Source organism: Psammomys obesus, unplaced genomic scaffold, assembly GCF_907164565.1.
Source record: "Psammomys obesus unplaced genomic scaffold, mPsaObe1.curated_primary_1811, whole genome shotgun sequence".
Lineage (NCBI taxonomy): Eukaryota > Metazoa > Chordata > Mammalia > Rodentia > Muridae > Psammomys > Psammomys obesus.
Genome location: NW_026596046.1, coordinates 22,497,246 through 22,508,978, shown reverse-complemented (window position 1 = coordinate 22,508,978; position 11,733 = coordinate 22,497,246). Strand labels below are relative to the sequence as shown.

At 37.0% G+C, this 11,733-nt stretch overlaps 1 protein-coding gene across 1 annotated transcript; it reads right to left on the bottom strand.

The window, feature by feature from the left end:
* Positions 1 to 2,511: 2,511 nt before the first annotated feature.
* LOC129688266 (olfactory receptor 5V1-like) lies at positions 2,512 to 3,459 on the bottom strand. Its single transcript, XM_055623007.1, has one exon. It carries the CDS (start codon positions 3,457 to 3,459, stop codon positions 2,512 to 2,514), a length of 948 nt encoding a protein of 315 aa, XP_055478982.1.
* Between the last annotated feature and the right edge of the window lie 8,274 nt (positions 3,460 to 11,733).

Here is an 11,733-nt window from a genome sequence, read left to right as displayed (position 1 = left end):
AAAACAAATCAAAAAGCCAGAAGAGCTAAAACAATCCTATAATAAAAGATCGTCTAGAAGTATCTCCATCCCTGATCTTAAGCTGTACTGTGGAGCAACGGTAATAAAAACAGCCTGGTGCTGGCATAGAAATACACTGGTAGATCAATGGAATCGAATAGAAGACACAAACCCACACACCCAAGGATACTTTATTTTTGACAAAGAAGCCAAAACCATACAATGCAGAAAAGATACATTCTTCAACAAATAGAGCTGGTCTAACTAGATGTCTACATGGGGAAAAATATGAATAGATTCATATTTATTACCCTGAAATTAAGTAAAGTCCAAGTGGATCAAAGACCTTCACTTAAAACCAGACACACTAAATCTGTTAGAAGAAAAAGTGGGGAAAAGCCTTGACCTCATTGGCTCAGGAGACAACTCCTTGAACAGAACACCAACAGCACAGGCTCTAAGATCAACAATCAATAAATGGGACCTCCTGTAACTGAAAAGCTTCTGTAAAGCAAAGGTCACTGTCATCAAAACAACAACAAGCCTACACACTGGGAAAGGATCTTTACCAACCCTACATCTGACAGAGAGCTAATATCCAGAATATATAGGGAACTCAAAAAGTTAGACACCAACAAACCAAGTAACCCAATTTAAAAATGGGCACAGAGCTAAACAAAGAATTCTCAACAAGAATATTGACTGGCAGAGAAACACTTAAATAAATGCTCAATGTCCTTAGTCTTTCGGGAAATGCAACTCAAAACAACCCTGAGATTTCAACTTACACCCGTCAGAATGGCCAAGATCAAAAACTCAAGTGACAACACATGCTGGAGAGGATATGGTTCTCCTCTCTCCACTGCTGGTGGGAGTGTAAACTGGTCCAACCACTTTGGAAGTCAATCTGGTACTTTCTCAGACAATTAGGAATAGCGCTTCCTCAAGACCCAGCTATACCACTCCTAGGCATATACCCAAAATTTGCTCAAGTACACAACAAGGACATTTGCTCAACCATGTTTGTAGCAGCTTTATTTGTAATAGCCAGAAACCAGAAACAACCCAGATGCCCCTCAGTTGAGGAATTGATACAGAAATTTTGGTACATTTGCACAATGGAATACTACTCAGCAATTAAAAACAACAAATTCATGAAATTTGCAAGCAAATGATGGGAACTAGAAAAGATCATCCTGAGTTAGGTATCCCAGAAACAGAGAGACACACATTGAATAAACTCACTTATAAGTGGATATTAGCCATATAATATAGGATAAACATACTAAAATCAATAGTCCTAAAGAAGCTTAACAACAAAGAGGACCCTAAGGAAAAGACTGAAACTTTATTCAGAAGGGCAAACAAGTTAGACATCAGAAGTAGGAGAAGACAGGAAACAGCACAGGGGCCTTCCACGTGGGGGCTCTGAAAAACTCCACCCATCAGGGTATTAAAGGAGATGCTGAAATTCATAGCCAAACTTTGGGCAGAGTGCAGGGAACATTATGGAAGAAGAAGGAGATAGAAGGGCCATCCATGGAGTGGACCTAGACTCCCTGCTCGAATGGAGGCCATAGGCTGCTCAGTTTCCAGGTTGGTTCCTTAGTAAGAGAATCAGGGGCTTTCTCTAACATGAATTCAGTGGCCAGCTCTTTGATCGCCTCTCTCTGGGTTTTGTAGTCTTGACAGGTCACAAAAGAAGATGATGCAGCCAGCCCTGATGAAACCTGATGAGCTAGGGTCAGATAGAAGGGGAGGAGGTCCTCCCTGTTTTTGGACTAGTGGAGAGATATGGGGGAAGAAAGGGTTGGGTGGGTGGGACTGGTAGGGGATGAGGGGGCTACAGCCAGGGTACAAAGTAAATGGATTGTAATAAATAAATGTTTTTTTTAAATATAGCACTATGTTGCTTCCCTTAAATATTTATTATAATTATCAATTAAAATAAAAGTAGACATTTTTTCAAATAAAGACCTGTAACTACAAACACAAAAAGGAACAGATAACAGACACATATAAATACAATTGTAGGCATATAGAAGTTGATATAAAGCCACAATAGTTACTTCAGATGACCTACTAAATCTATTCAGTCTCAAAAAAAATTTAATTTTAGATTGAAAATTTTTATTTCTAGGGCGGACAGGTGTCTTAGAGTTAAGAGCATTTGCTGTCCTTGGAAAGGATGCAGGTTCAATTTCTAGCATCCACAGGATGGCTCACAACCATCGGTAACTCCAAGCCCAGGAGATCCAATATCCCTTCACATCTCCATAGGTATTAGGCACACAACGGTTATACATACGTATCTTCAGGGAAAACAATTACAAAAATAACACCAAAATAAATAAATCTTCAAAAAAACAATTTTGATTTCCATTATATGTTTATGTGTAAACAATTATATTTCAAGTTACATGTGTATGTGATCAATTCATGTCTGTACACGTGTTCTATATTACGTGCTTCCATATATCCATTCTAGGAAGAGTTTGAGCAAGTCTTACATCATGCTTTCTGTGAACAAAACCTAAGAAGTAAAACTCTTCTGAGTGCTCCTTTGACTTCTGTGTTTCTCAGGCTGTAGATAATGGGGTTTAACATGGGAGTAATGACCCCATACAGCATAGAGATGAGTCTGTCTCTGGCAGGAGAGTGTTGACTGGAGGAGGGGCGCATGTAGGTAAATATAGTTGTGCCATAGAACAGGAAGACGACAAGAAGATGGGAAGCGCATGTGGAGAAAGCTTTGCGCTTCCCTTCCACTGACTGGATCTTTAGGATGGTGGAGACGATGTATATGTAGGAGATCAAAGTGATCAGAAAAGCACCAACCCCAAAAATACTCCCCATCAACAAAATAAGCAGTTCTGCCATAAAGGTGGATGAACAGGACAGGGCCACCACAGGTGGGATATCGCAGTAGTACTGGTTAACTCGGTTGGACTTACAGAAAGATAAACTGAAGGTTGCCATTGTATGCATGAGTGAATTGAGAAATCCAGCTGCCCAGGTCGCAAACAACAGCTGCACACAGCGAACCTTGGTCACGATGAGGGAATAGCGCAAAGGGAAGCATATGGCCACATACCGGTCATAAGCCATCACAGCCAGCAAGAAAACTTCAGTCCCAGCTAGGGCCACCAGGAAATAGAGCTGCAAAGCACACCCAACAAAGGATATGCTGTGATCCTCACTCAAGAGATTATTGAGCATCTTGGGAACAGTAGCTGATGGGCAGAATATGTCGAGCAGGGACAGATTTGCCAACAGGTAATACATGGGAGTTTGCAGCTTTCTCTCAGTCACAATGGCCAACAGGATGGCCCCGTTGCCCAGCAAAGTGATCTGATAGATGATGACAAAGACCACAAAGAGAGGATAACGCACCTCAGGGAGGTCAGAGAGCCCTATGAGGATAAACTGAGTCACTGTGGTGAGATTGTAGACATCCATCTCTTGTCTCTGAAAAAGTATTCCAAATGAAAATAAAAGTAAATAATGCACATTAGAGTGAGAGGACAGGAAGATCTGGGACAGTGGAAATATCAGACTATAGTGAATTATGATTGATCGCTCCAGTTCAATTATGGATTTTATCTATTAGCACTGCTGTCCAAAAAGTTTGTGTTTTTATACTATTTCTTTAAATACTCATCTTCTACTCCTTATCTTTAGAAAGCCCCCCTGGCACGCTAAATAGCATTTGACAGTCTACCTTTTATAGTCATTAGCAATTTGTTAATTAAGTGATTTTATTCATGAAAGCTGATGATTTTTCCCATCTCATAGACATTTGCTTCATTTAGACTTATAATATCTATGATTTTATGATTTTATATATTCTTCCAAACTAAATTAATATAACATAGAATAGATATATCATGTACCCATTATTAGATTTAATTTATTTTATATAATTATAATACATATAGATTCCTTGATTCATAAAAATAATAAATATTAGGAATTAGCAGATGTATAAGAAATAAAGTCAATACTAGGATAAAATATATATATATGAACGGCATTTTACTTCCTAAAATCAAGTATCTGTATTTGGAAGGAATAAATACAGAAATGTTTTTATGACTATAAAAGCATGTTTTTGATACAAATACTGGCATGTAAGTTAAATGGATACCTAATAGCAACAGTAAGCAGATTATTTGGAAGATTTTAACTGAAACCTTCAAATTAATATTTTTGTCACTTTGAAAACAGGTTTTTTTTTTTTTTTTTTTTTTTTTTTTTTTTTTTTTACTAACACATGTCAGGAAAATCTATGTGTAAAAGCTCGTTAAAATAAAACAAAAAGAAATATTCTACTACCATATCCAATTTTATGTAAAAAATAATAATTATTTTATTTGGTCAATTAAAAATGCATGAAAAATAATGCAAGCTATACAAACTGATTTTTATTTTAAAATGGAAGGAAGGTTTTCCTATCATTTTTCCTATGAAATATATAAAGAATATTAGGATTCCTGAGAGTGTCTTGTAAAGTGGCTATTGTGGCATGTGGCTTTAATTCCTATATGAAGTAGCTAAAACAAGGAAATCTTGAATTTGAGGCACCCTGGACTACAAAGGAAGACCCTACTTCAAAACATGCATATGTACATATATATATACATACATACATACATACATAAGCAAGCAAGCCCTGGAGGAGTGACATTTTTCTCTACTGAAGAAGCAGCTTTTATGGAAAATTTTTGAGAAAATAAACTTTAATGATCTCTTCGAATCATAAAATATAATAGATTTTTGCTATAAAAATAAAATATATGCATATCATCATTTTAGTTGAGGGCTAGTTAATGAGTATATAACAATGATTAAAACAAAACTGTCATTTCAGTTCTTAAGTTCTCAAGCACTCACAGCCCTGTGGAAATGTTAAGCTTCTGCCTACAGACATATATAATTAACCTGTGAAAACAGAACAGAAGGTGTAAGTACATGAATATGACACCTCTGTCACAAGAACAATATCTTTAGAGAGTAAATTCTAGTTAATACAATGAATTATTTTTATTTTCACTCACACAAAATTGACTCTTTAAAATAGGTCTGTAGTACATTCACCAATAACATTCTGAGTAATAGATGTGCCCTGTTTGTTTCCAAAATATATGACTAACATGTACCCAGCATAACTGAAAACACATTGTTCTTACCTTATACATTTATATTTTTGAATATATTCAATAAAACCCATGGCCTTTTTGCATACAAGTATAAGCCAGGCATAGTAGCCCACACCTTTAATTCCAGCACTCAGGGAGGCAAAGGTAGACAGATTTCTGTGAGTTCAAGGCCAGCCTGGTCTCTAAAAAGTCCGGAACAGCCAAGACTACATGGAGAAACCTGTCTTGAAAAACAAACAAACAAAACTGCATACAGTACAGAAGTTGTGTGGAGAAGTGCTTGTAATTATCTCAAGAACCTCCCCTTCCTAACTCAAACATAAATATTAAGCATTTGTGAATAAATTAGAAAATGAAGAGTAACACATTACCCAGCATTTATTTCTCAGGAAGAATTCCTGTCACACTGCCAATGTGCAGATGAATAGCTGTTTAAACTAGAGATTCTGGGGAGCATTTATGAAACGCAGCCCATGTGTTTCATTTGGTTTTTGGTATAATGTATAAGTGAAAATTAACATGCATACCTATCATCAACCACCTATTATAAATTACCCAGAATTGACACTTTCTTACTATCATTCTCTCTTACCGTTTTTAATTTGGTAAATGCCAAATATATGAAGGTATTTTTTTCTTCAGAAAATATTATAATTTCTGCTCTGTACTGAAAAAAACTTGGTTGCTAATTAAGCAAAAAATAAATAAGACTTAAAACTTAGCATAACTAAAACTGTTTTTGATTATTGTAACAATATTAGTAAAATACCACAGGTAACTTTTCCTTTAAAATAGGTCACGTTAGCAGTTTAAAAAAAAAATTCAGTAAGTTAAATCAAATGACCTGGTCACCAAAAGCAAAGTCACCATTTGAATGTAAGACTCACATTAGGGGTTAGTACAGATTTATATTGCTCCTGCTTTATCCATGGGGAGCCATGATAATAAGAACTTAAGAGAGACTATGCACATCACTACCAAGCTAATAATAGGATCACACAGCTAATTAACTTAATGTAATCTCTAAAACAATTCCATGGCACAACAGTGATATTTAGTTTCTTTAAATGGGCCAGCAAATGTGTTCAACCCCTGATATGCAGCCAAAGATAACTATAAAATATAAATTCATAAACTTTCTCAAACAACTATTTTAGTTAAAAAAATACTTATTGAGTTGTTTTCATGTAAACTGAATAAATGACAACTCTATATGCCAATGTAAAAACTTAATGTTTACAGGCCTTGTAAACAAAGTAAAGCAAAATGTCTTATAGTAATGAGACCATACAGCAACAAAAATAAAATAAACGCATGCCAATCATTGTTCCCAAATATAATTGTATTATCACGTTTCTTAATGATGCCTTTTCGTTGTTGGATGAGATAATTATGTATTATTATTCAGCTCATCTTGTGAAAGCTGTTTGTCATCCACAGGACCAATAAACAGTTCAGATTCAGTGTGAATAAAACAAAACGAATCTATACACACACCATGTAACTTGACTCCTGATACAATGAAATCGTTTAGATAGATTACTGATTTCCTAACAGATGGATAGATGGTAGATAGACAGAAGCTATAGAGACGGCTTGATATTTAAGATCACTTGCATATCTAGCCCAGGACCCACATACAATGTTCCTCCCTAGTCAGGCCAACTCTATGAGCTGCAACCAACCACTGGGCTTTCAACATGACCTGACATATCAGCCACCAACCACAGATCCCTGTGTGTCACACCCAGCTTCTGTACTCAGTCAGATCTCCCACTCTGTTACCGGTAGGAGTACAAACTTGTACAACTACTTTGAAAATCAATATGGAGGCTTCTCAGGAAATTTGGAATAGTTCAACCTCAAGACCCAGCTATACCACTCCCGGGTATATACCCGAAATATGTTCCAGTACACCACAAGACACTTGCTCAACTGTGTTCATAGGAGCCGTATTTGTAATAGCCAGAGACTAGGATCAGCCACTTCCTTATACATGATCTCACCTAATGAGTCTCTCTGGCCTGTACCCATTCAACCATTCTCCCTGGCAAGATCAAGCCAGGGTCCCACATTTAGGGCTCCATCTACCCTGGCCTCTGTCTATACCACGAATGATCGCCAGGCTTCTGTCTAGACATTCCCTACCTTTCCTCCAACACCTAGGCCCCTTTGACAGAATATTCCAGCCTATCCACATAGGCATATATACCTTTACACTGAAGTAAGCACATGCTGTACATCAATTCGGTCCTATGGGTCTGCCTGAACTTTCCCCCAGGCTATTTCCAACCATAGGGCCCACACTGAACATACATCATCTCTTCCAACCCAAGCTGCTCTGTCCATATTAGACTTGTAACTAAAAAGAAGTCCACACACACAGACTTCATCACAAAATTACCAATAAGTAAAATTAAACCAGTATCAACTCTCCAAAATCTACCAGTCCTGTAGAAATGTTGGTCAATGAAAATTAGCTAGATTGACCCAAGAACACATAATTTAAGAAAACAATCATAAACAGCATCAAACACTTCAAGTAATTTTAAAAAGACATTAAGAAATAGCTCAAGGCAATTAAGGAAAAAAGAATTTAAGAGGAATGAATACCTGGGTGAAGTCAAAGACAAAAACAAAGGTTAAGTCCGATAGAAATGACAAAACAACCTAGAGGATTAACAAATAAATTCAATGGGGAGACGAAACATTGAGGAGGACTCAAATTGAAAAAAAAAGATGGAATTGAATATCTCAGTAACTCAAAAAGAAAAGTCAATGGAAAGCTCTTCAAATAGAATGAATCAAACATAAAAACTATCAGAACTTGATGATAAAATAGAGGATATAGACCAAATAAACAATAATTTTGAAAAAAATTTAAAAAGTAAAGCAAAAGAAAGGAAAACACACAAAAAATGTGGAACACCATGAAAGAAAAAAAACTCTAACCATCAAATTATAGGCATAAAGAAGAGAAAATAATCCTAGTCTATAATATAGGCCAGACCCTTAACAAAATCATAAAAAAAGGACTTCTCCAAACCAATATAGGCAAAAGAAGCACACAGAACACTAATCAATAGTACCAGAAAAAAAACATAGTATATGATAGTTAAAACTTTAAATATACAGAACAAAGAAAGTGTATTGAAAACTTCAAAAGAAAAAAATCCAAGTCACAAATAAAGTAAAATACATCAGAATTACTGCTGGTTTCTCAAAGAAATTTTTGAAAGATGGGGTCTGAATCTGAAGTAATGCAAGTCCTAACAGGCTATTTAATGACCATCAGTGACATAAATGTTACAAGAATAAAAAAATAAACCCTCTGCTTAAATTTAAGGTCAATTTCAGAAGATAGACTCCATGTGTGGCATGTTCTTGTGGCTAGAAATGTCATAGTTACTGGGGTCATACTATTACTCAGCTAAATAAACATAGTATTAAAACAACTCCTAATTTCTTATTGCTACACACATAAATGAATATGTCTCCCAACCCTTTTGAATGATGTTTCTTTAGCAGCAGATGGCTAACTCAGAGACTCACAACTGGCCAACATGCTGGGAATAAAAGATTTGAGAGTGATTTCAACCCCTCTTTCCAGAGCTCAGAGATCCTGGCAGAAGAGAGAATGGAAGGATTGTAAGAGCCAGAAGCAGTGAATGACTAATGTAACAGTGGTTTTAGGACACAACTATACAGTATCACATGCAAACTCACAGTGATTGTAACAGTATGAACATCTTGGGCACAAAATCAAGCCAGACATTATCCCAGCATGAAAAAAGGGGCAGTTAGGAAAGTCCACCTTAGCTGGGAAAGTCAGCAATTCTCAACATGTGGATTGCTACCTCTTTAGGAATTGAACAACTCCTTCACAGAGGTCACCTAAAGCCATTGGAAAACACAGAAATTTACATTATGATTCATAATAGTAGCACAAATTATAGTTATATATAAAGTAGCAATGAAAATAATTTTATAGTTGGGAATCACCACAACATGAAGAACTGTATTAATGGGCTACAGCATTAGGAAGGTTTCCAGGAGGATCGAGAACCACTTAGCTACTGGCAAATGATGTCTGCTAAGAAAGGGAAAGTCAGTTATCTTCAAGAATGCGACCCATGAGTGGCTAACCATGCTCTACTAGGTCATCTTACATCACACACCTACAGGCAAGATGGGATAGAATCAGCTGGTAAAATAAAACACACACACTCACAACCACACACAAAAAGTTGGGAAACGGTAGTGGTAGTTGATGATGAATAAACTGGGGCATAAGGAGTAGAATGTGGACTTGATCAAAATACCCTGTATGCATGTAAAAATTTCTCAAACAATAATAAAAATATTATTAAATTAAAAAATTAATATAGAAAGAAATGGCAGCTCTATTACTTTGTGCTTATGGATACATAACTCACAAGTTACATGTGGAGATCAAACTATGTTCAACAAATAAATGGTGAATTTCAATATAAATATACTATCTGAGAAAGCGCCAGATTGATTTCCAGAGTGGTTGTACAAGTTTACATTCCCACCAGCAGTGGAGGATGGTTCCCCTTTCTCCACAACCTCTCCAGCATGTATTCTCACTTGAGTTTTTCATCTTGGCCATTCTGATGGGTGTAAGATGAAATCTCAGGGTCGTTTTGATTTGCATTTTACTAATGGTGAATGACGTTGATCATTTCTTTAAGTGTTTCTCTGCCATTAGATATTCCTCTACAGAGAGTTCTCTGTTTAGCTCTGTTCCCCATTTTATAATTGGATTACTTGGTGTGCTTCTGTTCAGCTTCTTTAGTTCTTTATATATACTCGATATTAGTCCTCTGTCAGATAAAGGGTTGGTGAAAATTCTTTCCCAATCTGTAGGTGGTCATTTTGTTTTGATGACAGTGTCCTTTGCTTTACAGAAGCTTTTCAGTTTCATGAGGTCCCATTTATTGATTGTTGCTCTTAGAGCCTGTGCTGTTGGTGTTCTGTTCAGGAAGTTGTCTCGTGTGCCAATGAGTTCAAGTGTATTCCCCACTTTTTTTTCTAACCGATTTCATGTGTCTGGTTTTATGTTGAGGTTTTTAATCCACTTGGACTTCAGTTTTGTGTAGGGTGATAAGTATGGATCTATTTTTATTTTTCTACATGCAGACATCCAGTTAGACCAGCAACATTTGTTGAAGATGCTGTCTCTCCTCCATTGTATGGTTTTGGCATCTTTGTCAAAGATCAGGTGTCCATAAGTGTGTGGGTATATTTCTGGGTCCTCTGTTCGGTTCCATTGATCCACCATTCTGTTTCAATGCCAGTACCATGCAGTTTTTATAACTGTTGCTCTATAGTACAGCTTAAGATCAGGGATGAAGATACCTCCAGAAGGCCTTTTATTGTAGAGGATTGTTTTAGCAATTCTGGGCGCTTTCTCAGACAACTAGGAATAGCGCTTCCTCAAGATCCAGCCATACCACTCCTAGGCATATATCCAAAAGAGGCTCAAGTAAACAATAAGGACATTTGCTCAACCATATTTGTAGCAGCTTTATTTGTAATAGTCAGAAGCTGGAAACAGCCTAGATGCCCCTCAACTGAAGAATGGATGCAGAAATTTTGATACAATGGAGTAGTACTCAGCATTGAAAAATAAGGAAATTATGAAATTTGCAGGTAAATGGTGGGAACTGAAGAGGATCATCCTGAGTGAGCTGTCCCAGAAGCAGAAAGACACACACAGTATATGCGCACTCATATAGACATGTAATATAGGATAAACCTACTAAAATCTGTGCATCTAAAGAAACTTATTAAGAAAGAGGACTCTGACTAAAACGCTCAATCCCCATCCTGAAAGGCAAAGAGGATGAACATCAAAAGAAGAAGAAAACAGGAAACAACCTAGGAACCTGCCACAGAAGGCCTTGAAAGCCTCTGCCCGGCAGATTATCAAAGCAGACGCTGAGACTTATGGCCAACTGTTGGGCAGAGTGCATGGAAAGTAAGAAGTGGGAAATAGTAAGAACTGGAGAGGACGGGAACCCCACAAGGAGAGCAACAGAACCAGAAAATTTGAACACAGGAAACTTCCCAGAGACTCATACTCCAACCAAATACCATGCATGGAGATAAACTAGAACCCCTGAACAGATGTAGCCCATGGCAGTTTAGTGTCCAAGTAGGTTACATAGTAATGGGAAGAGAAACTGCCTCTGACATAAACTGACTGTACTGCTCTTTGATCACCGCCCCCTTAGGGGGGAGCATCCTTACCAGGCCACAGAAGATGACAAACAGCCACTCCTGATGTGATCTGATAGACTAAGATCAGAAGAAAGGAGAGGAGGACCTCCCTATTAGTGGACTTGGGGAGGGGCATGTGTGAAGAAGGGGGAGGAAGGGTGGGGTCGGGAGGGGAGGAGGGAGGGGCTTATGGGGGGATACAAAGTGAATAAAGTGTAATTAATAAAAGATAAAAAAGGAAATATATATATTATCTATATATATATATATATATACTATCAAATGTATTCTGCCCTAAATATATAAATGTCATCTGTGGCTATATGAA

Coding starts and splice junctions, on each gene's coding strand:
- LOC129688266 (XM_055623007.1), bottom strand. CDS start 3,459: ATGGATGTCTACAATCTCACCACAGTGACTCAGTTTATCCTCATAGGG.